The sequence below is a fragment of the Salvelinus alpinus genome, chromosome 7, assembly GCF_045679555.1.
Source record: "Salvelinus alpinus chromosome 7, SLU_Salpinus.1, whole genome shotgun sequence".
Lineage (NCBI taxonomy): Eukaryota > Metazoa > Chordata > Actinopteri > Salmoniformes > Salmonidae > Salvelinus > Salvelinus alpinus.
The window spans coordinates 88072441-88097337 of NC_092092.1; the positions used below are offsets into that span (position 1 = coordinate 88072441).

General features: G+C 43.9%; 1 protein-coding gene across 1 annotated transcript in view; it reads left to right on the top strand.

Annotated features, from left to right (window-relative positions):
- Positions 1 to 23747, top strand: part of LOC139581829 (fibroblast growth factor 16-like) — a 170467-nt gene extending 146720 nt beyond the window's left edge. The window contains exon 3 of the mRNA XM_071412034.1: positions 22564 to 23747. Within this exon, the coding sequence (XP_071268135.1) occupies positions 22564 to 22809 (246 nt within the window). The 3' untranslated portion in view covers positions 22810 to 23747. The remainder of the gene's footprint in view (positions 1 to 22563) is intronic.
- Positions 23748 to 24897: the final 1150 nt, after the last annotated feature.

Genomic DNA, 24897 nt, shown 5'->3' on the forward strand with positions numbered 1-24897 from the left:
AGATACTAGATCTAGATACTAGATCAGGTTACTATATCAGTTTACTAGATCAGTTTACTAGATCAGGTTACTAGATCAGGATACTAGACCAGGTTACTAGATCAGGTTACTAGATCAGGTTACTAGACCAGGATACTAGACCAGGTTACTAGACCAGGTTACTATATCAGGTTACTCGATCAGGTTACTCGATCAGGTTACTCGATCAGGTTACTCGATCAGGTTACTAGATCATGTTACTAGTTAAGATACTAGATCAGGATACTAGATCAGGTTACTAGATCAGGTTACTAGTTAAGATACTAGATCAGGATACTAGATCAGGATACTAGATCAGGTTACTAGATCAAGATACTAGATCAGGATACTAGATCAGGATACTAGATCAGATTACTAGATCAGATTACTAGATCAGGTTACTAGATCAGGCTACTAGATCAGGATACTAGATCAGGATACTAGATCAGGTTACTAGATCAGGTTACTAGTGAAGATACTAGATCATATTACTAGATCACGATACTAGATCAGGATAGTAGATCAGGATAGTAGATCAGGTGACTAGATCAGGTGACTAGACCAGGTGACTAGACCAGGTTACTAGACCAGGTTACTAGACCAGGTTACTAGACCAGGTTACTAGATCAGGTTACTAGATCAGGTTACTAGTTAAGATACTAGATCAGGATACTAGATCAGGATACTAGATCAAGATACTTGATCAGGTTACTAGATCAGGATACTAGATCAGGATACTAGATCAGATTACTACATCAGATTACTACATCAGATTACTAGATCAGGTTACTAGATCAGGATACTAGATCAGGATACTAGATCAGGTTACTAGTGAAGATACTAGATCAGATTACTAGATCAGGATACTAGATCAGGATACTAGATCAGGATACTAGATCAGGTTACTAGATCAGGTTACTATATCAGGTTACTATATCAGTTTACTAGATCAGGATACTAGATCAGGTTACTAGATCAGGCTACTAGATCAGGATACTAGACTAGGTTACTAGATCAAGATACTAGATCAGGATACTAGACCAGGTTACTAGATCAGGTTACTAGATCAGGATACTAGACTAGGTTACTAGATCAGGATACTAGACCAGGTTACTAGACCAGGTTACTAGACCAGGTTACTAGACCAGGTTACTATATCAGGTTATTAGATCAGGTTACTATATCAGATTACTAGTGAAGATGCTAGATCAGATTACTAGATCAGGATACTAGATCAGGATACTAAATCAGGATATTAAATCAGGATACTAGATCAGGATACTAGATCAGGCTACTAGTGAAGATAATAGATCAGGATACTAGATCAGATTACTAGATCAGGATACTAGATCAGGTTACTAGATCAGGTTACTAGATCAGGTTACTAGTCAGGCTACACGATCAGGATACTATATCAGGTTACTAGTCAGGCTACTGGATCAAGATACTAGATCAGGTTACTAGATCAGGTTACTAGATCAGGTTACTAGACCAGGTTACGAGATCAGGTTACTAGACCAGGTTACGAGATCAGGTTACTAGATCAGGTTACTAGATCAGGTTACTAGATCAGGTTACTAGATCAGGATACTAGATCAGGATACTAGACTAGGTTACTAGATCAAGATACTAGACTAGGTTACTAGATCAGGATACTAGACCAGGTTACTAGATCAGGTTACTAGACCAGGTTACTAGATCAGGTTACTTGATCAGGTTACTAGATCAGGATACTAGATCAGATTACTTGATCAGGATACTAGATCAGGATACTAGATCAGGTTACTAGATCAGGTTACTAGACCAGGTTACTAGACCAGGTTACTAGATCAGGTTACTAGATCAGGATACTAGATCAGGATACTAGATCAGGATACTAGATCAGATTACTAGATCAGGATACTAGATCAGGTTACTAGATCAGGATACTAGACCAGGTTACTAGACCTTGTTACTAGATCAGGTTACTAGGCAGGCTACTAGATCAGGATACTAGATCAGGATACTAATTCAGGTTACTAGATCAAGATACTAGATCAGGTTACTAGAACAGGTTACTAGTCAGGCTACTAGATCAAGATACTAGATCAGGTTACTAGAACAGGTTACTAGTCAGGCTACTAGATCAGGTTACTAGTCAGGCTACTAGATCAAGATCCTAGATCAGGTTACTAGTCAGGTTACTAGACCTGGTCACTAGATCAGGTTACTAGATCAGGTTACTAGACCTGGTCACTAGATCAGGTTACTAGATCAGGTTACTAGATCAGGTTACTAGTCAGGCTACGAGATCAGGTTACTAGATCAAGATACTAGATCAGGCTACTAGATCAGGTTACTAGTCAGGCTACTAGATCAAGATACTAGATCAGGTTACTAGAACAGGTTACTAGTCAGGCTACTAGATCAGGTTACTAGTCAGGCTACTAGATCAAGATCCTAGATCAGGTTACTAGTCAGGTTACTAGACCTGGTCACTAGATCAGGTTACTAGATCAGGTTACTAGACCTGGTCACTAGATCAGGTTACTAGATCAGGTTACTAGATCAGGTTACTAGTCAGGCTACGAGATCAGGTTACTAGATCAGGTTACTAGATCAAGATACTAGATCAGGATACTAGTCAGGCTACTAGATCAGGTTACTAGATCAGGATACTAGACTAGGTTACTAGATCAGGATACTAGACCAGGTTACTAGACCAGGTTACTAGACCAGGTTACTAGACCAGGTTACTATATCAGGTTATTAGATCAGGTTACTATATCAGATTACTAGTGAAGATGCTAGATCAGATTACTAGATCAGGATACTAGATCAGGATACTAAATCAGGATATTAAATCAGGATACTAGATCAGGATACTAGATCAGGCTACTAGTGAAGATAATAGATCAGGATACTAGATCAGATTACTAGATCAGGATACTAGATCAGGTTACTAGATCAGGTTACTAGTCAGGCTACACGATCAGGATACTATATCAGGTTACTAGTCAGGCTACTGGATCAAGATACTAGATCAGGTTACTAGATCAGGTTACTAGATCAGGTTACTAGACCAGGTTACGAGATCAGGTTACTAGACCAGGTTACGAGATCAGGTTACTAGATCAGGTTACTAGATCAGGTTACTAGATCAGGTTACTAGATCAGGATACTAGACCAGAAAACTTGTCAGGATACTAGATCAGGATACTAGATCAGGTTACTGGATCAGGTTACTAGATCAAGATACTAGATCAGGTTACTAGATCAGGTTACTAGATCAGGTTACTAGATCAGGTTACTAGATCAGTTTACTAGATCAGGTTACTAGATCAGGTTACTAGATCAGGATACTAGACTAGGTTACTAGATCAAGATACTAGACTAGGTTACTAGATCAGGATACTAGACCAGGTTACTAGATCAGGTTACTAGACCAGGTTACTAGATCAGGTTACTTGATCAGGTTACTAGATCAGGATACTAGATCAGATTACTTGATCAGGATACTAGATCAGGATACTAGATCAGGTTACTAGATCAGGTTACTAGACCAGGTTACTAGATCAGGTTACTAGATCAGGTTACTAGTTAAGATACTAGATCAGGATACTAGATCAGGATACTAGATCAAGATACTTGATCAGGTTACTAGATCAGGATACTAGATCAGGATACTAGATCAGATTACTACATCAGATTACTACATCAGATTACTAGATCAGGTTACTAGATCAGGATACTAGATCAGGATACTAGATCAGGTTACTAGTGAAGATACTAGATCAGATTACTAGATCAGGATACTAGATCAGGATACTAGATCAGGATACTAGATCAGGTTACTAGATCAGGTTACTATATCAGGTTACTATATCAGTTTACTAGATCAGGATACTAGATCAGGTTACTAGATCAGGCTACTAGATCAGGATACTAGACTAGGTTACTAGATCAAGATACTAGATCAGGATACTAGACCAGGTTACTAGATCAGGTTACTAGATCAGGATACTAGACTAGGTTACTAGATCAGGATACTAGACCAGGTTACTAGACCAGGTTACTAGACCAGGTTACTAGACCAGGTTACTATATCAGGTTATTAGATCAGGTTACTATATCAGATTACTAGTGAAGATGCTAGATCAGATTACTAGATCAGGATACTAGATCAGGATACTAAATCAGGATATTAAATCAGGATACTAGATCAGGATACTAGATCAGGCTACTAGTGAAGATAATAGATCAGGATACTAGATCAGATTACTAGATCAGGATACTAGATCAGGTTACTAGATCAGGTTACTAGATCAGGTTACTAGTCAGGCTACACGATCAGGATACTATATCAGGTTACTAGTCAGGCTACTGGATCAAGATACTAGATCAGGTTACTAGATCAGGTTACTAGATCAGGTTACTAGACCAGGTTACGAGATCAGGTTACTAGACCAGGTTACGAGATCAGGTTACTAGATCAGGTTACTAGATCAGGTTACTAGATCAGGTTACTAGATCAGGATACTAGATCAGGATACTAGACTAGGTTACTAGATCAAGATACTAGACTAGGTTACTAGATCAGGATACTAGACCAGGTTACTAGATCAGGTTACTAGACCAGGTTACTAGATCAGGTTACTTGATCAGGTTACTAGATCAGGATACTAGATCAGATTACTTGATCAGGATACTAGATCAGGATACTAGATCAGGTTACTAGATCAGGTTACTAGACCAGGTTACTAGACCAGGTTACTAGATCAGGTTACTAGATCAGGATACTAGATCAGGATACTAGATCAGGATACTAGATCAGATTACTAGATCAGGATACTAGATCAGGTTACTAGATCAGGATACTAGACCAGGTTACTAGACCTTGTTACTAGATCAGGTTACTAGGCAGGCTACTAGATCAGGATACTAGATCAGGATACTAATTCAGGTTACTAGATCAAGATACTAGATCAGGTTACTAGAACAGGTTACTAGTCAGGCTACTAGATCAAGATACTAGATCAGGTTACTAGAACAGGTTACTAGTCAGGCTACTAGATCAGGTTACTAGTCAGGCTACTAGATCAAGATCCTAGATCAGGTTACTAGTCAGGTTACTAGACCTGGTCACTAGATCAGGTTACTAGATCAGGTTACTAGACCTGGTCACTAGATCAGGTTACTAGATCAGGTTACTAGATCAGGTTACTAGTCAGGCTACGAGATCAGGTTACTAGATCAAGATACTAGATCAGGCTACTAGATCAGGTTACTAGTCAGGCTACTAGATCAAGATACTAGATCAGGTTACTAGAACAGGTTACTAGTCAGGCTACTAGATCAGGTTACTAGTCAGGCTACTAGATCAAGATCCTAGATCAGGTTACTAGTCAGGTTACTAGACCTGGTCACTAGATCAGGTTACTAGATCAGGTTACTAGACCTGGTCACTAGATCAGGTTACTAGATCAGGTTACTAGATCAGGTTACTAGTCAGGCTACGAGATCAGGTTACTAGATCAGGTTACTAGATCAAGATACTAGATCAGGATACTAGTCAGGCTACTAGATCAGGTTACTAGATCAGGATACTAGACTAGGTTACTAGATCAGGATACTAGACCAGGTTACTAGACCAGGTTACTAGACCAGGTTACTAGACCAGGTTACTATATCAGGTTATTAGATCAGGTTACTATATCAGATTACTAGTGAAGATGCTAGATCAGATTACTAGATCAGGATACTAGATCAGGATACTAAATCAGGATATTAAATCAGGATACTAGATCAGGATACTAGATCAGGCTACTAGTGAAGATAATAGATCAGGATACTAGATCAGATTACTAGATCAGGATACTAGATCAGGTTACTAGATCAGGTTACTAGTCAGGCTACACGATCAGGATACTATATCAGGTTACTAGTCAGGCTACTGGATCAAGATACTAGATCAGGTTACTAGATCAGGTTACTAGATCAGGTTACTAGACCAGGTTACGAGATCAGGTTACTAGACCAGGTTACGAGATCAGGTTACTAGATCAGGTTACTAGATCAGGTTACTAGATCAGGTTACTAGATCAGGATACTAGACCAGAAAACTTGTCAGGATACTAGATCAGGATACTAGATCAGGTTACTGGATCAGGTTACTAGATCAAGATACTAGATCAGGTTACTAGATCAGGTTACTAGATCAGGTTACTAGATCAGGTTACTAGATCAGTTTACTAGATCAGGTTACTAGATCAGGTTACTAGATCAGGATACTAGACTAGGTTACTAGATCAAGATACTAGACTAGGTTACTAGATCAGGATACTAGACCAGGTTACTAGATCAGGTTACTAGACCAGGTTACTAGATCAGGTTACTTGATCAGGTTACTAGATCAGGATACTAGATCAGATTACTTGATCAGGATACTAGATCAGGATACTAGATCAGGATACTAGATCAGGTTACTAGACCAGGTTACTAGACCAGGTTACTAGATCAGGTTACTAGATCAGGATACTAGATCAGGATACTAGATCAGGATACTAGATCAGATTACTAGATCAGGATACTAGATCAGGTTACTAGATCAGGATACTAGACCAGGTTACTAGACCTTGTTACTAGATCAGGTTTTTAGGCAGGCTACTAGATCAGGATACTAGATCAGGATACTAATTCAGGTTACTAGATCAAGATACTAGATCAGGTTACTAGAACAGGTTACTAGTCAGGCTACTAGATCAAGATACTAGATCAGGTTACTAGAACAGGTTACTAGTCAGGCTACTAGATCAGGTTACTAGTCAGGCTACTAGATCAAGATCCTAGATCAGGTTACTAGTCAGGTTACTAGACCTGGTCACTAGATCAGGTTACTAGATCAGGTTACTAGACCTGGTCACTAGATCAGGTTACTAGATCAGGTTACTAGATCAGGTTACTAGTCAGGCTACGAGATCAGGTTACTAGATCAAGATACTAGATCAGGCTACTAGATCAGGTTACTAGTCAGGCTACTAGATCAAGATACTAGATCAGGTTACTAGAACAGGTTACTAGTCAGGCTACTAGATCAGGTTACTAGTCAGGCTACTAGATCAAGATCCTAGATCAGGTTACTAGTCAGGTTACTAGACCTGGTCACTAGATCAGGTTACTAGATCAGGTTACTAGACCTGGTCACTAGATCAGGTTACTAGATCAGGTTACTAGATCAGGTTACTAGTCAGGCTACGAGATCAGGTTACTAGATCAGGTTACTAGATCAAGATACTAGATCAGGATACTAGTCAGGCTACTAGATCAGGTTTCTAGATCAGGTTCCTAAATCAGGTAACTAGATCAGGTTACTAGATCAGGCTACTAGATCAGGATACTAGATCAGGCTACTAGATCAGGCTACTAGATCAGGCTACTAGATCAGTCTACTCGTGAAGATACTAGATCAGGATACTAGATCAGATTACTAGATCAGGGTACTAGATCAGGTTACTAGATCAGGTTACTAGTGAAGATACTAGATCAGATTACTAGATCAGGATACTAGATCAGGATACTAGATCAGGTTACTAGATCAGGTTACTAGTGAAGATACTAGATCAGGATACTAGATCAGGATACTAGATCAGGGTACTAGATCAGGTTACTAGATCAGGTTACTAGTGAAGATACTAGATCAGATTACTAGATCAGGATACTAGATCAGGATACTAGATCAGGATAGTAGATCAGGTTACTAGATCAGGTTACTAGTGAAGATACTAGATCAGGATACTAGATCAGGATACTAGATCAGGATACTAGATCGGGATACTAGATCAGGTTACTAGATCAGGATACTAGACCAGGTTACTAGACCTTGTTACTAGATCAGGCTACTAGATCAGGATACTAGATCAGGATACTAGATCAGGTTACTAGATCAAGATACTAGATCAGGTTACTAGTCAGGCTACTAGATCAGGTTACTAGTCAGGCTACTAGATCAAGATCTTAGATCAGGTTACTAGACCAAGTCACCAGATCAGGTTACTAAACCAGGTTACTAAACCAGGTTACTAGATCAGGACACTAGATCAGGTTACTAGACCAGGTTACTAGATCAGGTTACTAGATCAGGTTACTAGATCAGGTTACTAGATCAGGTTACTAGATCAAGATACTAGATCAGGATACTAGACCAGGTTACTAGATCAGGTTACTAGATCAGGTTACTAGATCAGGATACTAGATCAGGATACTTGATCAGGATAGTAGATCAGGATACTAGATCAGGTTACTAGTGAAGATACTAGATCAGGATACTAGATCAGGATACTAGATCAGGTTACTAGATCAGGTTACTAGACCAAGATACTAGATCAGGGTACCAATCAGGCTACTAGTGAAGATACTAGATCAGGATACTAGATCGGGTTCCTAAATCAGGTTACTAGATCAGGCTACTACATCAGGATACTAGATCAGGATACTAGATCAGGCTACTCGTGAAGATACTAGATCAGGATACTAGATCAGATTACTAGATCAGGATACTAGATCAGGATACTAGATCAGGTTACTAGATCAGGTTACTAGATCAGGTTACTAGTGAAGATACTAGATCAGATTACTAGATCAGGATACTAGATCAGGATACTTGATCAGGATAGTAGATCAGGATACTAGATCAGGATACTAGATCAGGATAGTAGATCAGGTTACTAGATCAGGTTACTAGTGAAGATACTAGATCAGGATACTAGATCAGGATACTAGATCAGGATACTAGATCGGGATACTAGATCAGGTTACTAGATCAGGATACTAGACCAGGTTACTAGACCTTGTTACTAGATCAGGCTACTAGATCAGGATACTAGATCAGGATACTAGATCAGGTTACTAGATCAAGATACTAGATCAGGTTACTAGTCAGGCTACTAGATCAGGTTACTAGTCAGGCTACTAGATCAAGATCTTAGATCAGGTTACTAGACCAAGTCACCAGATCAGGTTACTAAACCAGGTTACTAAACCAGGTTACTAGATCAGGACACTAGATCAGGTTACTAGACCAGGTTACTAGATCAGGTTACTAGATCAGGTTACTAGATCAGGTTACTAGATCAAGATACTAGATCAGGATACTAGACCAGGTTACTAGATCAGGTTACTAGATCAGGTTACTAGATCAGGATACTAGATCAGGATACTTGATCAGGATAGTAGATCAGGATACTAGATCAGGTTACTAGTGAAGATACTAGATCAGGATACTAGATCAGGATACTAGATCAGGTTACTAGATCAGGTTACTAGACCAAGATACTAGATCAGGGTACCAATCAGGCTACTAGTGAAGATACTAGATCAGGATACTAGATCGGGTTCCTAAATCAGGTTACTAGATCAGGCTACTACATCAGGATACTAGATCAGGATACTAGATCAGGCTACTCGTGAAGATACTAGATCAGGATACTAGATCAGATTACTAGATCAGGATACTAGATCAGGATACTAGATCAGGTTACTAGATCAGGTTACTAGATCAGGTTACTAGTGAAGATACTAGATCAGATTACTAGATCAGGATACTAGATCAGGATACTTGATCAGGATAGTAGATCAGGATACTAGATCAGGTTACTAGTGAAGATACTAGATCAGGATACTAGATCAGGATACTAGATCAGGTTACTAGACCAAGATACTAGATCAGGTTACTCGATCAGGTTACTAGATCGGGTTACTAGATCAGGTTACTAGATCAGGTTACTAGATCAGGTTACTAGATCAGGATACTAGATCCGGATACTAGATCCGGATACTAGATCAGATTACTAGATCAGGATACTAGATCAGGATACTAGATCAGGTTACTAGATCAGGATACTAGACCAGGTTACTAGACCTTGTTACTAGATCAGGCTACTAGATCAGGATACTAGATCAGGTTACTAGATCAAGTTACTAGAACAGGTTACTAGTCAGGCTACTAGATCAGGTTACTAGTCAGGCTACTAGATCAAGACCTTAGATCAGGTTACTAGTCAGGCTACTAGATCAAGATACTAGATCAAGATACTAGATCAAGATACTAGATCAAGATACTAGACCAGGTCACTAGATCAGGTTACTAAACCAGGTTACTAAACCAGGTTACTAGATCAGGACACTAGATCAGGTTACTAGATCAGGTTACTAGATCAGGTTACTAGATCAGGTTACTAGATCAGGTTACTAGATCAAGATACTAGATCAGGTTACTAGATCAAGATACTAGATCAGGTTACTAGATCAGGATACTAGACCAGGTTACTAGATCAGGTTACTAGATCAGGCTACTAGATCAGGTTACTAGATCAGGTTACTAGATCAGGTTACTAGACAAGGTTACGAGATCAGGTTACTAGATCAGGTTACTAGATCAGGTTACTAGTCAGGCTACTAGTGAAGATACTAGATCAGGATACTAGATCAGATTACTAGATCAGGTTACTAGATCAGGTTCCTAAATCAGGTTACTAGATCAGGCTACTACATCAGGATACTAGATCAGGATACTAGATCAGGCTACTCGTGAAGATACTAGATCAGGATACTAGATCAGATTACTAGATCAGGATACTAGATCAGGTTACTAGATCAGGTTACTAGTGAAGATACTAGATCAGATTACTAGATCAGGATACTAGATCAGGATACTAGATCAGGATAGTAGATCAGGATAGTAGATCAGGTTACTAGTGAAGATACTAGATCAGGATACTAGATCAGGATACTAGATCAGGTTACTAGATCAGGTTACTAGATCAGGTTACTAGACCAAGATACTAGATCAGGTTACTCGATCGGGTTACTAGTGAAGATACGAGATCAGGTTACTAGATCAGGTTACTAGATCAGGTTACTAGATCAGGTTACTAGATCAGGTTACTAGATCAGGTTACTAGATCAGGATACTAGATCAGGTTACAAGTGAAGATACTAGATCAGGATACTAGATCAGATTACTAGATCAGGATACTAGATCAGGTTACTAGATCAGGTTACTAGGCCAGGTTACTAGACCAGGTTACTAGATCAAGATACTAGATCAGGTTACTAGATCAGGTTACTAGATCAGGTTACTAGATCAGGTTACTAGATCAAGATACTAGATCAAGATACTAGATCAGGTTACTAGATCAGGTTACTAGACCAAGTTACTAAATCAGGATACTAGATCAGGTTACTAGATCAGGTTACTAGATCAGGTTACTAGACCAGGTTACTAAATCAGGATACTAGATCAGGTTACTAGATCAGGTTACTAGATCAGGTTACTAGATCAGGTTACTAGACCAAGTTACTAAATCAGGATACTAGATCAGGTTACTAGATCAGGATACTAGATCAGGATACTAGATCAGGTTACTAGATCAGGTTACTAGACCAGGTTACTAGATCAGGATACTAGTCAGGCTACTAGATCAGGTTACTAGTGAAGATACTAGATCAGGTTACTAGATCAGGATACTAGATCAGGTTACTAGTCAGGCTACTATATCAGGATACTAGATCAGGATACTAGATCAGGTTACTAGTGAAGATACTAGATCAGGTTACTAGATCAGGATACTAGATCAGGTTACTAGTCAGGCTACTAGATCCGGTTACTAGTGAAGATACTAGATCAGGTTACTAGTGAAGATATTAGATCAGGTTACTAGATCAGATTACTAGACCAGGTTACTAGATCAAGATACTAGATCAGGTTACTAGATCAGGTTACTAGTGAAGATACTAGATCAGGTTACTAGATCAGGATACTAGATCAGGTTACTAGATCAGGTTACTAGACCAGGATACTAGATCAGGATACTAGATCAGGTTACTAGATCAGGTTACTAGATCAGGTTACTAGACCAGGTTACTAAATCAGGATACTAGATCAGGTTACTAGATCAGGTTACTAGTCAGGCTACTAGATCAGGATACTAGATCAGGTTACTAGTGAAGATACTAGATCAGGTTACTAGATCAGGATACTAGATCAGGTTACTAGTCAGGCTACTAGATCAGGTTACTAGTGAAGATACTAGATCAGGTTACTAGTGAAGATACTAGATCAGGTTACTAGATCAGGTTACTAGACCAGGTTACTAGATCAAGATACTAGATCAGGTTACTAGATCAGGTTACTAGATCAAGATACTAGATCAGGTTACTAGATCAAGATACTAGATCAGGTTACTAGATCAAGATACTAGATCAGGTTACTAGTGAAGATACTAGATCAGGTTACTAGTGAAGATACTAGATCAGGTTACTAGATCAGATAACTAGATCAGGTTACTAGTCAGGATACTAGATCAGATTACTAGATCAAGATACTAGATCAGGTTACTAGATCAGGTTACTAGTCAGGTTACTAGTCAGGTTACTAGTCAGGTTACTAGATCAGGTTACTAGATCAGGTTACTAGATCAGGATACTAGATCAGATTACTAGATCAGGATACTAGATCAGATTACTAGATCAGGATACTAGACCAGGTTACTAGATCAGGATACTAGATCAGGATACTAGATCAGGTTACTAGATCAGGTTACTAGAACAGGTTACTAGATCAGGATACTAGATCAGATTACTAGATCAGGATACTAGATCAGATTACTAGATCAGGTTACTAGATCAGGCTACTAGATCAAGATACTAGATCAGGTTACTAGTGAAGATACTAGATCAGGTTACTAGTGAAGATACTAGATCAGGTTACTAGATCAGATAACTAGATCAGGTTACTAGTCAGGATACTAGATCAGATTACTAGATCAAGATACTAGATCAGGTTACTAGATCAGGTTACTAGTCAGGTTACTAGTCAGGTTACTAGTCAGGTTACTAGATCAGGTTACTAGATCAGGTTACTAGATCAGGATACTAGATCAGATTACTAGATCAGGATACTAGATCAGATTACTAGATCAGGTTACTAGATCAGGCTACTAGATCAGGATACTAGATCAGGATACTAGATCAGGTTACTAGATCAGGTTACTAGAACAGGTTACTAGTCAGGCTACTAGATCAGGTTACTAGTCAGGCTACTAGATCAAAATCTTAGATCAGGTTACTAGTCAGGCTACTAGATCAAGATACTAGATCAAGATACTAGATCAGGTTACTAGATCAGGATACTAGATCAGGTTACTAGATCAGGTTACTAGATCAGGTCCAGAGTATGACTTGTGGCAGTGAGTAGGTCCGGACAAAACCCACTGAGTCGATGATGTCTCCGAAAGCCTTTTGGAGTGGGTCTGTGGACTTTTCCATGTGAATATTAAAGTCACAAAAAAAATGGATTATTATCTGCCATGACTTCAAGGTCCGATAGGAATTCAGTGAACTCAGTGAGAAACGCTGTATATGGCCCAGGAGGCCTGTAAACAGTAGCTATAAAAAGTGAGTTGGCTGCATAGATTTCATGACTGATTTCATTTAAAAATGTATTGAAATTTGCTGTCATAAATGTTAGCAACACCTCCGCTTTGCGGGATGCATATGGTCACTAGTGTAACCAGGAGGAGAGGCCTCATTTAACACAGTAAATTCATCAGGCTTGAGCCATGTTTCAGTCAGGCCAATCACATCAAGATTATGATCAGTGATTAGTTCATTGACTATAACTGCCTTGGAAGTGAGGGATCTAACATTAAGTAAACCTATTTTGAGATGTGAGGTATCACAATCTCTTTCAATAATGACAGGAATGGAGGAGGTCTTTATTCCAGTGAGATTGTTAAGGCGAACACCGCCATGTTTAGTTTTGACAAACTTAGATCGAGGCACAGACATGGTCGCAATGGGGATAGCTGAGCTGACTACACTGACTGTGCTAGTGGCAGACTCCACTAAGTTGGCAGGCTGGCTAACAGCCTGCTGCCTGGCCTGCACCCTATCTCATTGTGGAGCTAGAGGAGTTAGAGCCCTATCTATGTTGGTAGATAAGATGAGAGCACCCCTCCAGCTAGGATGGAGTCCATCACTCCTCAGCAGGCCAGGCTTGGTCCTGTTTGCGGGTGAGTCCCAGAAAATCTTTTGGGAGGGGCAGGAAACAGTTTTCAACCAGCGATTGAGTTCTGAGACACTGCTGTATAGTTCATCACTCCCCCTAACAGTGAGGAGGCCGGAGACGATTACTCGATGCCGACACATCTTTCTAGCTTACTGTTGACACAGACGCTGTTTCATCCTTTCCTACACTTAAATCACCCTTGCCTAACGATTGCATCTGAAGCTGGGCTTGCAGCGCGGCTATCCTCACCATAAGGCGATCGTTCTCCTGTATATTATGAGTACAGCGACTGCAATTAGAAGGCATAATGTTAATGTTACTACTTAGCTTCGGCTGGTGGAGGTCCAGATAAGGACAGCACAGCTTCTTCACCTGCGGGATCATCTGTGGAGGGGGGTTTGTTGGGCCCGGCTGCTCAGTGGGTGGGCCCGGCTGCTCAGTGGGTGGGCCCGGCTGCTCAGTGGGTGGGCCCGGCTGCTCAGTGGGTGGGCCCGGCTGCTCAGTGGGTGGGCCCGGCTGCTCAGAGGGTGGGCCCGGCTGCTCAGTGGGTGGGCCCGGCTGCTCAGTGGGTGGGCCCGGCTGCTCAGTGGGTGGGCCCGGCTCCTCAGTGGGTGGGCCCGGCTCCTCAGTGGGTGGGCCTATCTGCTCAGTGGGTGGGCCTGGCTGCTCAGTGGGTGGGCCTGGCTCCTCAGTGGGTGGGCCTGGCTGCTCAGTGGGTGGGCCTGGCTCCTCAGTGGGTTGGCCTGGCGGCTCAGTGGGTGGGTCTGGCTCCTCAGTGGGTGGGCCTGGCTGCTCAGTGGGTGGGCCTGGCTCCTCAGTGGGTGGGCCTGGCTCCTCAGTGGGTGGGCCTGGCTCCTTAGTGGGTTGGCCTGGCTCCTTAGTGGGTGGGCCTGGCTCCTCAGTGGGTGGGCCTGGCTCCTCAGTGGGTGGGCCTGGCTCCTCAGTGGGTGGGCCTGGCTCCTCAGTGGGTGGGCCTGGCTCCTTAGTGGGTGGGCCTGGCTCCTCAGTGGGTGGGCCTGGCTCCTCAGTGGGTGGGCCTGGCTCCTCAGTGGGTGGGCCTGGCTCCTCAGTGGGTGGGCCTGGCTGCTCAGTGGGTGGGCCTGGCTGCTCAGTGGGTGGGCCTGGCTCCTCAGTGGGTGGGCCTGGCTCCTCAGTGGGTGGGCCTGGCTCCTCAGTGGGTGGGCCTGGCTCCTTAGTGGGTGGGCCTGGCTGCTCAGTGGGTGGGCCTGGCTGCTCAGTGGGTGGGCCTGGCTCCTCAGTGGGTGGGCCCGGCTCCTCAGTGGGTGGGCCCGGCTCCTCAGTGGGTGGGCCCGGCTCCTCAGTGGGTGGGCCCGGCTCCTCAGTGGGTGGGCCCGGCTCCTCAGTGGGTGGGCCCGGCTCCTCAGTGGGTGGGCCCGGCTCCTCAGTGGGTGGGCCTGGCTCCTCAGTGGGTGGGCCTATCTGCTCAGTGGGTGGGCCTGGCTGCTCAGTGGGTGGGCCTGGCTCCTCAGTGGGTGGGCCTGGCTGCTCAGTGGGTGGGCCTGGCGGCTCAGTGGGTTGGCCTGGCGGCTCAGTGGGTGGGTCTGGCTCCTCAGTGGGTGGGCCTGGCTGCTCAGTGGGTGGGCCTGGCTGCTCAGTGGGTGGGCCTGGCTCCTCAGTGAGTGGGCCTGGCTGCTCAGTGGGTGGGCCTGGCTCCTTAGTGGGTTGGCCTGGCTCCTCAGTGGGTGGGCCTGGCTCCTCAGTGGGTGGGCCTGGCTCCTCAGTGGGTGGGCCTGGCTCCTCAGTGGGTGGGCCCGGCTCCTCAGTGGGTGGGCCCGGCTCCTCAGTGGGTGGGCCCGGCTCCTCAGTGGGTGGGCCCGGCTCCTCAGTGGGTGGGCCTCGGCTCCCTCAGTGGGTGGGCCTGGCTGCTCAGTGGGTGGGCCTGGCTGCTCAGTGGGTGGGCCTGGCTGCTCAGTGGGTGGGCCTGGCTCCTCAGTGGGTGGGCCTGGCTGCTCAGTGGGTGGGCCTGGCTCCTCAGTGGGTGGGTCTGGCTCCTCAGTGGGTGGGCCTGGCTGCTCAGTGGGTGGGCCTGGCTGCTCAGTGGGTGGGCCTGGCTCCTCAGTGGGTGGGCCTGGCTGCTCAGTGGGTGGGCCTGGCTGCTCAGTGGGTGGGCCTGGCTCCTCAGTGGGTGGGCCTGGCTCCTCAGTGGGTGGGCCTGGCTCCTCAGTGGGTGGGCCCGGCTCCTCAGTGGGTGGGCCCGGCTCCTCAGTGGGTGGGCCCGGCTCCTCAGTGGGTGGGCCCGGCTCCTCAGTGGGTGGGCCCGGCTCCTCAGTGGGTGGGCCCGGCTCCTCAGTGGGTGGGCCTGGCTCCTCAGTGGGTGGGCCTGGCTGCTCAGTGGGTGGGCCTGGCTGCTCAGTGGGTGGGCCTGGCTCCTCAGTGGGTGGGCCTGGCTGCTCAGTGGGTGGGCCTGGCTGCTCAGTGGGTGGGCCTATTCCCTCCAAGGCCAACCCATGGCTGTGCCCCTGCCCGTGTGGAATCCATAGATTAGGGTCTTATGAATTTATGTCAATTGACTGGTTTCTTTCTTTGAATTGTAACTCAGTAGAATCGTTGAAATTGTTGCGTTTTATATTTTTGTTCAGTATATAATCACATTTGCGTGGTGACAAACAGTTAAACAGACGTGGGGATGTTTGTTTTAGCAACGCATTTCAACTCCACGTCATTTACATGATAGAAGACATTAGAATAATTATTTTTTGATACATGCAGGTGGAACTCAGTGCAACTCGCTATTCAGGTAGGATGACATTTTGGAACTTTATTTTTATCAAATCGGCTCATTAGTTCTCTCATTATTATTATATTATTATTGTATATCATAGTTATAATTGTTATTTATTCATCTAAACCAGTTCTTTAAATATGTTAAATGTGTTTTGTTTCATTCTGTTGAGACATTTTCATTGGCTAAATGAAGTTCGATCAGTCTTTTTAAAGGTGTGCTCCATATTTAGTTGAAGATAGGTTAGCCTTTCTAGCGCAGGCGTTCCGCTAGCGACCCACCTTGTCAACATCCGGTGAAATTGCAGAGCGCGAAATTCAAACTACAGAAATATAAATATTTAACATTCATGAAAATACATGTCTAATACATCAAAATAAAGCTTAACTTCTTGTTAATCCAGCCGCTGTGTCCGATTTCAAAAAGGCTTTACGACGAAAGCACACCATGCTATTATCTGAGGACAGCGCCCCGCACACAAAAGCATGAAAAACATTTTTCAACCAGGCAGGTGCGCCTCGAAAGTCAGAAATAGCGATAAATGCCTTTGATTATCTTCTTCTATTGGCACTCCAAAAGGTCCCAGTTACATCACAAATGGTCCTTTTGTTCGATAAAGTCCTTCTTTATATCCATAAAAACTCAGTATAGCTGGCGCGCTTCAGTCAATAATCCACCGGTTTCCCTCCTTCAAAATGCATACAAAATGAATCCCAAACGTTACCAATAAACTTATCCAAACAAGTCAAACAACGTTTAGAATCAAACCTCAGGTCCCCTAATATGTAAATAAACAATACAATTTAAGACGGAGAACAGTATGTTCATTACCGGAGATAAATAACAAAGAACGCGCTTTCCCCCAAGCGCATGGAAACACTACAGCCAAAATGGGAGCCACTTAGAAAAACTACAACTTCTAGCTCATTTTTCCAAAAACCAGCCTGAAACTCTTTCTAAAGACTGTTGACATCTAGTGGAAGCTCTAGGAACTGCAGTGTGGGAGGACTTCGCCTCATAATAAAAGTGACAGCCATTGAAAACAGTGGTAGGCTGAAATTGTTTTTTGGGGGGATGGTTTGTTGTTTTGCCTGCCATATCAGTTCTGTTATACTCACAGACATTATTTTAACAGTTTTAGAAACTTTAGACATGCATATCCTAGCTTCTGGGCCTGACTAACAGGCTGTTTACTTTGGGCACGCTTTTCATCCGGACGTCAAAATACTGCCCCCTAGCCCAAAGTGGGCCTTCTACAGGGCCGGTCCTCCCAGTAGGCCTTCTGCAGGGCCGGTCCTCCTGTACAGTGTGATTGCGTCGTCTGTGGACCTATTGGGGCGGTAAGCAAATTGGAGTGGGTCTAGGATGTCAGGTAGGGTGGAAGTGATATGATCCTGTAGTACAGTAGATTACTTTATCCCTGACCTCAACCCAGAGTCTGTCAGAGCGTTCACAGTCAGCCCACTAACACCCCTATCAGACCACAGCAAAATCACAGTCTACTTGAACAGAGCAATACTCAATCATGAGGCATCAAAACCAAAAGAACTGAATAATATTAAGAAATGCTATAGATGGAAGGAAAGTAGTGTGGAAACCTACCAAAAAACTATTAGGCAACAACATATTCAATCCCTTTCAGACAACTTCCTGGACAAAACCTTTCACTGTAATTTTGAAGGTGTAAACTTGGCAGTAGAAAATCGTAACAGTATATTGGACCTCATCTTCCCTATCAAATCTAAACATGTCAAGCAGACAACCTAAGAAAATGAAAAACAATGACAAATGGTTTGATGAAGAATACATTATTGTGGTGTTGTAGACTAGTCTAGGGAGGATCATTGTGTTGTAGACTAGTCTAGGGAGGATCATTGTGTTGTAGACTAGTCTAGAGAGGATCATTGTGTTGTAGACTAGTCTAGAGAGGATCATTGTGTTGTAGACTAGTCTAGAGAGGATCATTGTATTGTTGTAGACTAGTCTAGAGAGGATCATTGTGTTGTAGACTAGTCTAGAGAGGATCATTGTGTTGTAGACTAGTCTAGGGAGGATCATTGTGTTGTAGACTAGTCTAGGGAGGATCATTGTGTTGTAGACTAATCTAGAGAGGATCATTGTATTGTTGTAGACTAGTCTAGAGAGGATCATTGTATTGTTGTAGACTAGTCTAGAGAGGATCATTGTGTTGTAGACTAGTCTAGAGAGGATCATTGTGTTGTAGACTAGTCTAGAGAGGATCATTGTATTGTTGTAGACTAGTCTAGGGAGGATCATTGTATTGTTGTAGACTAGTCTAGGGAGGATCATTGTGTTGTAGACTAGTCTAGGGAGGATCATTGTGTTGTAGACTAGTCTAGAGAGGATCATTGTGTTGTAGACTAGTCTAGGGAGGATCATTGTGTTGTAGACTAGTCTAGGGAGGATCATTGTGTTGTAGACTAGTCTAGGGAGGATCATTGTGTTGTAGACTAGTCTAGGGAGGATCATTGTGTTGTAGACTAGTCTAGGGAGGATCATTGTGTTGTAGACTAGTCTAGAGAGGATCATTGTGTCGTAGACTAGTCTAGAGAGGATCATTGTGTTGTAGACTAGTCTAGGGAGGATCATTGTGTTGTAGACTAGTCTAGAGAGGATCATTGTGTTGTAGACTAGTCTAGGGAGGATCATTGTGTTGTAGACTAGTCTAGAGAGGATCATTGTGTCGTAGACTAGTCTAGAGAGGATCATTGTGTTGTAGACTAGTCTAGAGAGGATCATTGTGTTGTAGACTAGTCTAGAGAGGATCATTGTGTTGTAGACTAGTCTAGGGAGGATCTTTGTATCGTAGACTAGTCTAGGGAGGATCATTGTGTTGTAGACTAGTCTAGGGAGGATCATTGTGTTGTAGACTAGTCTAGGGAGGATCATTGTGTTGTAGACTAGTCTAGGGAGGATCATTGTGTTGTAGACTAGTCTAGGGAGGATCATTGTGTTGTAGACTAGTCTAGAGAGGATCATTGTGTTGTAGACTAGTCTAGGGAGGATCATTGTGTTGTAGACTAGTCTAGAGAGGATCATTGTGTTGTAGACTAGTCTAGGGAGGATCATTGTGTTGTAGACTAGTCTAGGGAGGATCATTGTGTTGTAGACTAGTCTAGGGAGGATCATTGTGTTGTAGACTAGTCTAGGGAGGATCATTGTGTTGTAGACTAGTCTAGGGAGGATCATTGTGTTGTAGACTAGTCTAGGGAGGATCATTGTGTTGTAGACTAGTCTAGGGAGGATCTTTGTATCGTAGACTAGTCTAGGGACGATCATTGTGTTGTAGACTAGTCTAGGGAGGATCATTGTGTTGTAGACTAGTCTAGAGAGGATCATTGTGGTGTGTTTTCAGACTGGTAAACTATATTGTCACTTTGAATGGTGGATAGACAGACTTGTAAACTATATTGTCACTATGAATAGTGGATAGATGACAGGATAGACGAATGGTAGACTATATTGACCTGTGTTACATTAAAAGCATAGTTCATAAGGGACGTGCCTTGAGTAACACCTTGAGATAGGGGAGGAGCATGCAGATGAGGACATGGGAGGAGCATGCAGATGAGGACATGGGAGGAACATGCAGATGAGGACATGGGAGGAGCATGCAGATGAGGACATGGAAGACATGACGATGTAGTAAAACCTGCAGAAGAGGCAATGACCAATAACAACACACTACCCTCTCCCGTGACCAATAACAACACACTACCCTCCCCTGTGTCCAATAACACACTACCCTCCCCTGTGACCAATAACAACACACTACCCTCCCCTGTGACCAATAACAACACACTACCCTCCCCTGTGACCAATAACAACACACTACCCTCCCCTGTGACCAATAGAAACACACTACCCTCCCCTGTGACCAATAACACTACCCTCGCCTGTGACCAATAACAACACACTACCCTCCCCTGTGACCAATAGAAACACACTACCCTCCCCAAAGCAAAGAAAAAGGGATGCAGCCTGATCTGTCATAAGCAGCACCTGCCTCACAGAGCCTGGAACACTTTCCATTGGTTCAGTTCAGCTGATGGTAGACCTAGGAACCGTACCGCAAGACTACAGGCTCTCTCCCTTAGTCCCACCTTTCTTACCTTCTCTCTCCCCCTCAGCAGGCTTTCTCTCCCTTAGTCCCCCCGTCTTACCTTCTCTCTCCCCCTCAGCAGGCTTTCTCTCCCTTAGTCCCACCTTTCTTACCTTCTCAACAGGCACTCTCTCCCTTAGTCCCACCTTTCTTACCTTCTCTCACCCCCTCAGCAGGCTTTCTCTCCCTTAGTCCCACCTTTCTTACCTTCTCAACAGGCACTCTCTCCCTTAGTCCCACCTTTCTTACCTTCTCTCTCCCCCTCAGCAGGCTTTCTCTCCCTTAGTCCCCCCGTCTTACCTTCTCTCTCCCCCTCAGCAGGCTTTCTCTCCCTTAGTCCCACCTTTCTTACCTTCTCAACAGGCACTCTCTCCCTTAGTCCCACCTTTCTTACCTTCTCTCACCCCCTCAGCAGGCTTTCTCTCCCTTAGTCCCACCTTTCTTACCTTCTCAACAGGCTCTCTCCCTTAGTCCCCCCTTCTTAGCAGGCTTTCTCTCCCTTAGTCCCCCCGTCTTACCTTCTCTCTCCCTTAGTCCCACCTTTCTTACCTTCTCTCTCCCCCTCAGCAGGCTTTCTCTCCCTTAGTCCCCCCGTCTTACCTTCTCTCTCCCTTAGTCCCCCTTCTTACCTTCTCTCTCCCTTAGTCCCCCCGTCTTACCTTCTCTCTCCCTTAGTCCCCCCTTCTTACCTTCTCTCTCCCTTAGTCCCCCCTTCCTACCTTCTCTCTCCCTTAGTCCCCCCTTCTTACCTTCTCTCTCCCTTAATCCCACCTTTCTTACCTTCTCTCTCCCCCTCGGCAGGCTTTCTCTCCCTTAGTCCCCCCGTCTTACCTTCTCTCTCCCTTAGTCCCCCTTCCTACCTTCTCTCTCCCTTAGTCCCCCCGTCTTACCTTCTCTCTCCCTTAGTCCCCCCTTCTTACCTTCTCTCTCCCTTAGTCCCCCCTTCCTACCTTCTCTCTCCCTTAGTCCCACCTTTCTTACCTTCTCTCTCCCCCTCGGCAGGCTTTCTCTCCCTTAGTCCCCCCGTCTTACCTTCTCTCTCCCTTAGTCCCCCTTCCTACCTTCTCTCTCCCTTAGTCCCCCCGTCTTACCTTCTCTCTCCCTTAGTCCCCCCTTCTTACCTTCTCTCTCCCTTAGTCCCCCCGTCTTACCTTCTCTCTCCCTTAGTCCCCCCGTCTTACCTTCTCTCTCCCTTAGTCCCACCTTTCTTACCTTCTCTCTCCCCCTCGGCAGGCTTTCTCTCCCTTAGTCCCCCCGTCTTACCTTCTCTCTCCCTTAGTCCCCCTTCCTACCTTCTCTCTCCCTTAGTCCCCCCGTCTTACCTTCTCTCTCCCTTAGTCCCCCTTCTTACCTTCTCTCTCCCTTAGTCCCCCTTCTTACCTTCTCTCTCCCTTAATCCCCCTTCTTACCTTCTCTCTCCCTTAGTCCCCCCTTCCTACCTTCTCTCTCCCTTAGTACCCCCATCTTACGTTCTTTGTTGTTGATTATTGTGTTGTAAATTTGTTGCTGTGAAGTTTGCTCCTCAAACTGTTGGCAAAATGTGAATTAAATATAAATGAACTAATCCATGAATGATATCCTAATTAAGCTGCTGTACGGACACCACACTCAACCATCTCTCCCTCTCTTCCGCAGAAGAAGTTAACAGCGGAGTGTGTGTTCAGAGAGCAGTTTGAGGAGAATTGGTACAACACATACGCCTCTACGCTCTACAAACACACCGACACCGGACGCTTCTACTACGTAGCGCTCAACAAGGACGGCTCGCCACGGGAGGGGGGAAGGACTAAGAAACACCAGAAACTAACGCACTTCCTGCCTCGGCCTGTGGAGATAGAGAAGATCCCCCAGGCTTACAGAGATCTGTTCCAATACAGGTGACCAGGGTTGAGCCTGGGAGAGAGGGATGAGGAGGAGGAAAGAGAGGAGGAGGAGGAAAGGGATGAGGAGGAGGAAAGGGATGAGGAGGTGGATGTTTGGCACTAAGGACAGGACTCAGTACTCCCACTGACCTCGCTCCCCTGTCTCCAGCCCCGACCCCCTACAAAGGTGTTTATGTATTGCCCTTCCAGCCCCCCCAAAAAAAACTCCCGTTCCTCCGAGGACCAACGACCAGAGAGATAAACATAGCTTGTGTTGCTGGACATTAACTCTCTGAAAGGGCTGTTTGACCTCAGAGGGGTCAGAGCAGAGCAGTGGAGACGTTCTTCTCTCCAGCCACTGAGGAGAGAGGGGTGAGGGTCCTACTACAGGGAGGTGTCATTAGGTCCATAAGACCTCACTCTGGAGGAGAGCACAGAGTCGAGCGGAGGAGATAATCTCTTCACTAAACGGATAGGAGAGAGAGATAGAGGGAGAAAGACTGGACTGGCGTCAGGCCTGTATGAATGCCTAACCCACCCTGGGATAACCGCAGGTTAAAACCACCTGAACCACTAACCACCTGAAGAAGACAAAGACTTTTCCTGATGAGAACCACTTTTATACATAATAAGATACTTAACCAGCATTCACTGCAAATATAAAAAAGGTTTGGGGTTAGTCCTCATCAGTTGGAGTAGGGGGTCTGAGGATTAGTCATGAACAAGTAATGGAAAGTTGATCAGACTAACTGAGATGACCAGTGGACACTACTCTAGCCAAGCCATTCACCACAGCAACCAGAGAACTCCAGGGAGCGAGGGAGGGATTGACCAATGGAAGTTGAGAGAATGTCAGAGTGTTCTAAATCAACGTGTAGAGAACTCATCTTCTGACTAGTCATTGTGATGTCAGAGTGTTCTAAATCAACGTGTAGAGAACTCATCTTCTGACTAGTCATTGTGATGTCAAATCAACATGTAGAGAACTCATCTTCTGACTAGTCATTGTGATGTCAGAGTGTTCTAAATCAACGTGTAGAGAACTCATCTTCTGTCTAGTCATTGTGATGTCAGAGTGTTCTAAATCAACGTGTAGAGAACTCATCTTCTGACTAGTCATTGTGATGTCAGAGTGTTCTAAATCAACGTGTAGAGAACTCATCTTCTGACTAGTCATTGTGATGTCAGAGTGTTCTAAATCAACGTGTAGAGAACTCATCTTCTGACTAGTCATTGTGATGTCAGAGTGTTCTAAATCAACGTGTAGAGAACTCATCTTCTGACTAGTCATTGTGATGTCAGAGTGTTCTAAAGCAACGTGTAGAGAACTAATCTTCTGACTAGTCATTGTGATGTCAAATCAACATGTAGAGACCTCATCTTCTGACTAGTCATTGTGATGTCAAATCAACATGTAGAGACCTCATCTTCTGACTAGTCATTGTGATGTCAAATCAACGTGTAGAGAACTCATCTTCTGACTAGTCATTGTGATGTCAAATCAACATGTAGAGACCTCATCTTCTGACTAGTCATTGTGATGTCAGAGTGTTCTAAATCAATGTGTAGAGAACTCATCTTCTGACTAGTCATTGTGATGTCAGAGTGTTCTAAATCAACGTGTAGAGAACTCATCTTCTGACGAGTCATTGTGATGTCAGAGTGTTCTAAATCAACGTGTAGAGAACTCATCTTCTGACTAGTCATTGTGATGTCAGAGTGTTCTAAATCAATGTGTAGAGAACTCATCTTCTGACTAGTCATTGTGATGTCAGAGTGTTCTAAATCAACGTGTAGAGAACTCATCTTCTGACTAGTCATTGTGATGTCAGAGTGTTCTAAATCAACGTGTAGAGAACTCATCTTCTGACTAGTCATTGTGATGTCAGAGTGTTCTAAATCAACGTGTAGAGTACTCATCTTCTGACTAGTCATTGTGATGTCAGAGTGTTCTAAATCAACGTGTAGAGAACTCATCTTCTGACTAGTCATTGTGATGTCAGGGCTGAGCTGGAGAGAGAGTACACTACTACCTAGTATGTATATGTGAAGGAGACAGATTGGCCATGAGGGAGTATCCAGGTGAAACAGGGTTGGCAGAACTTGG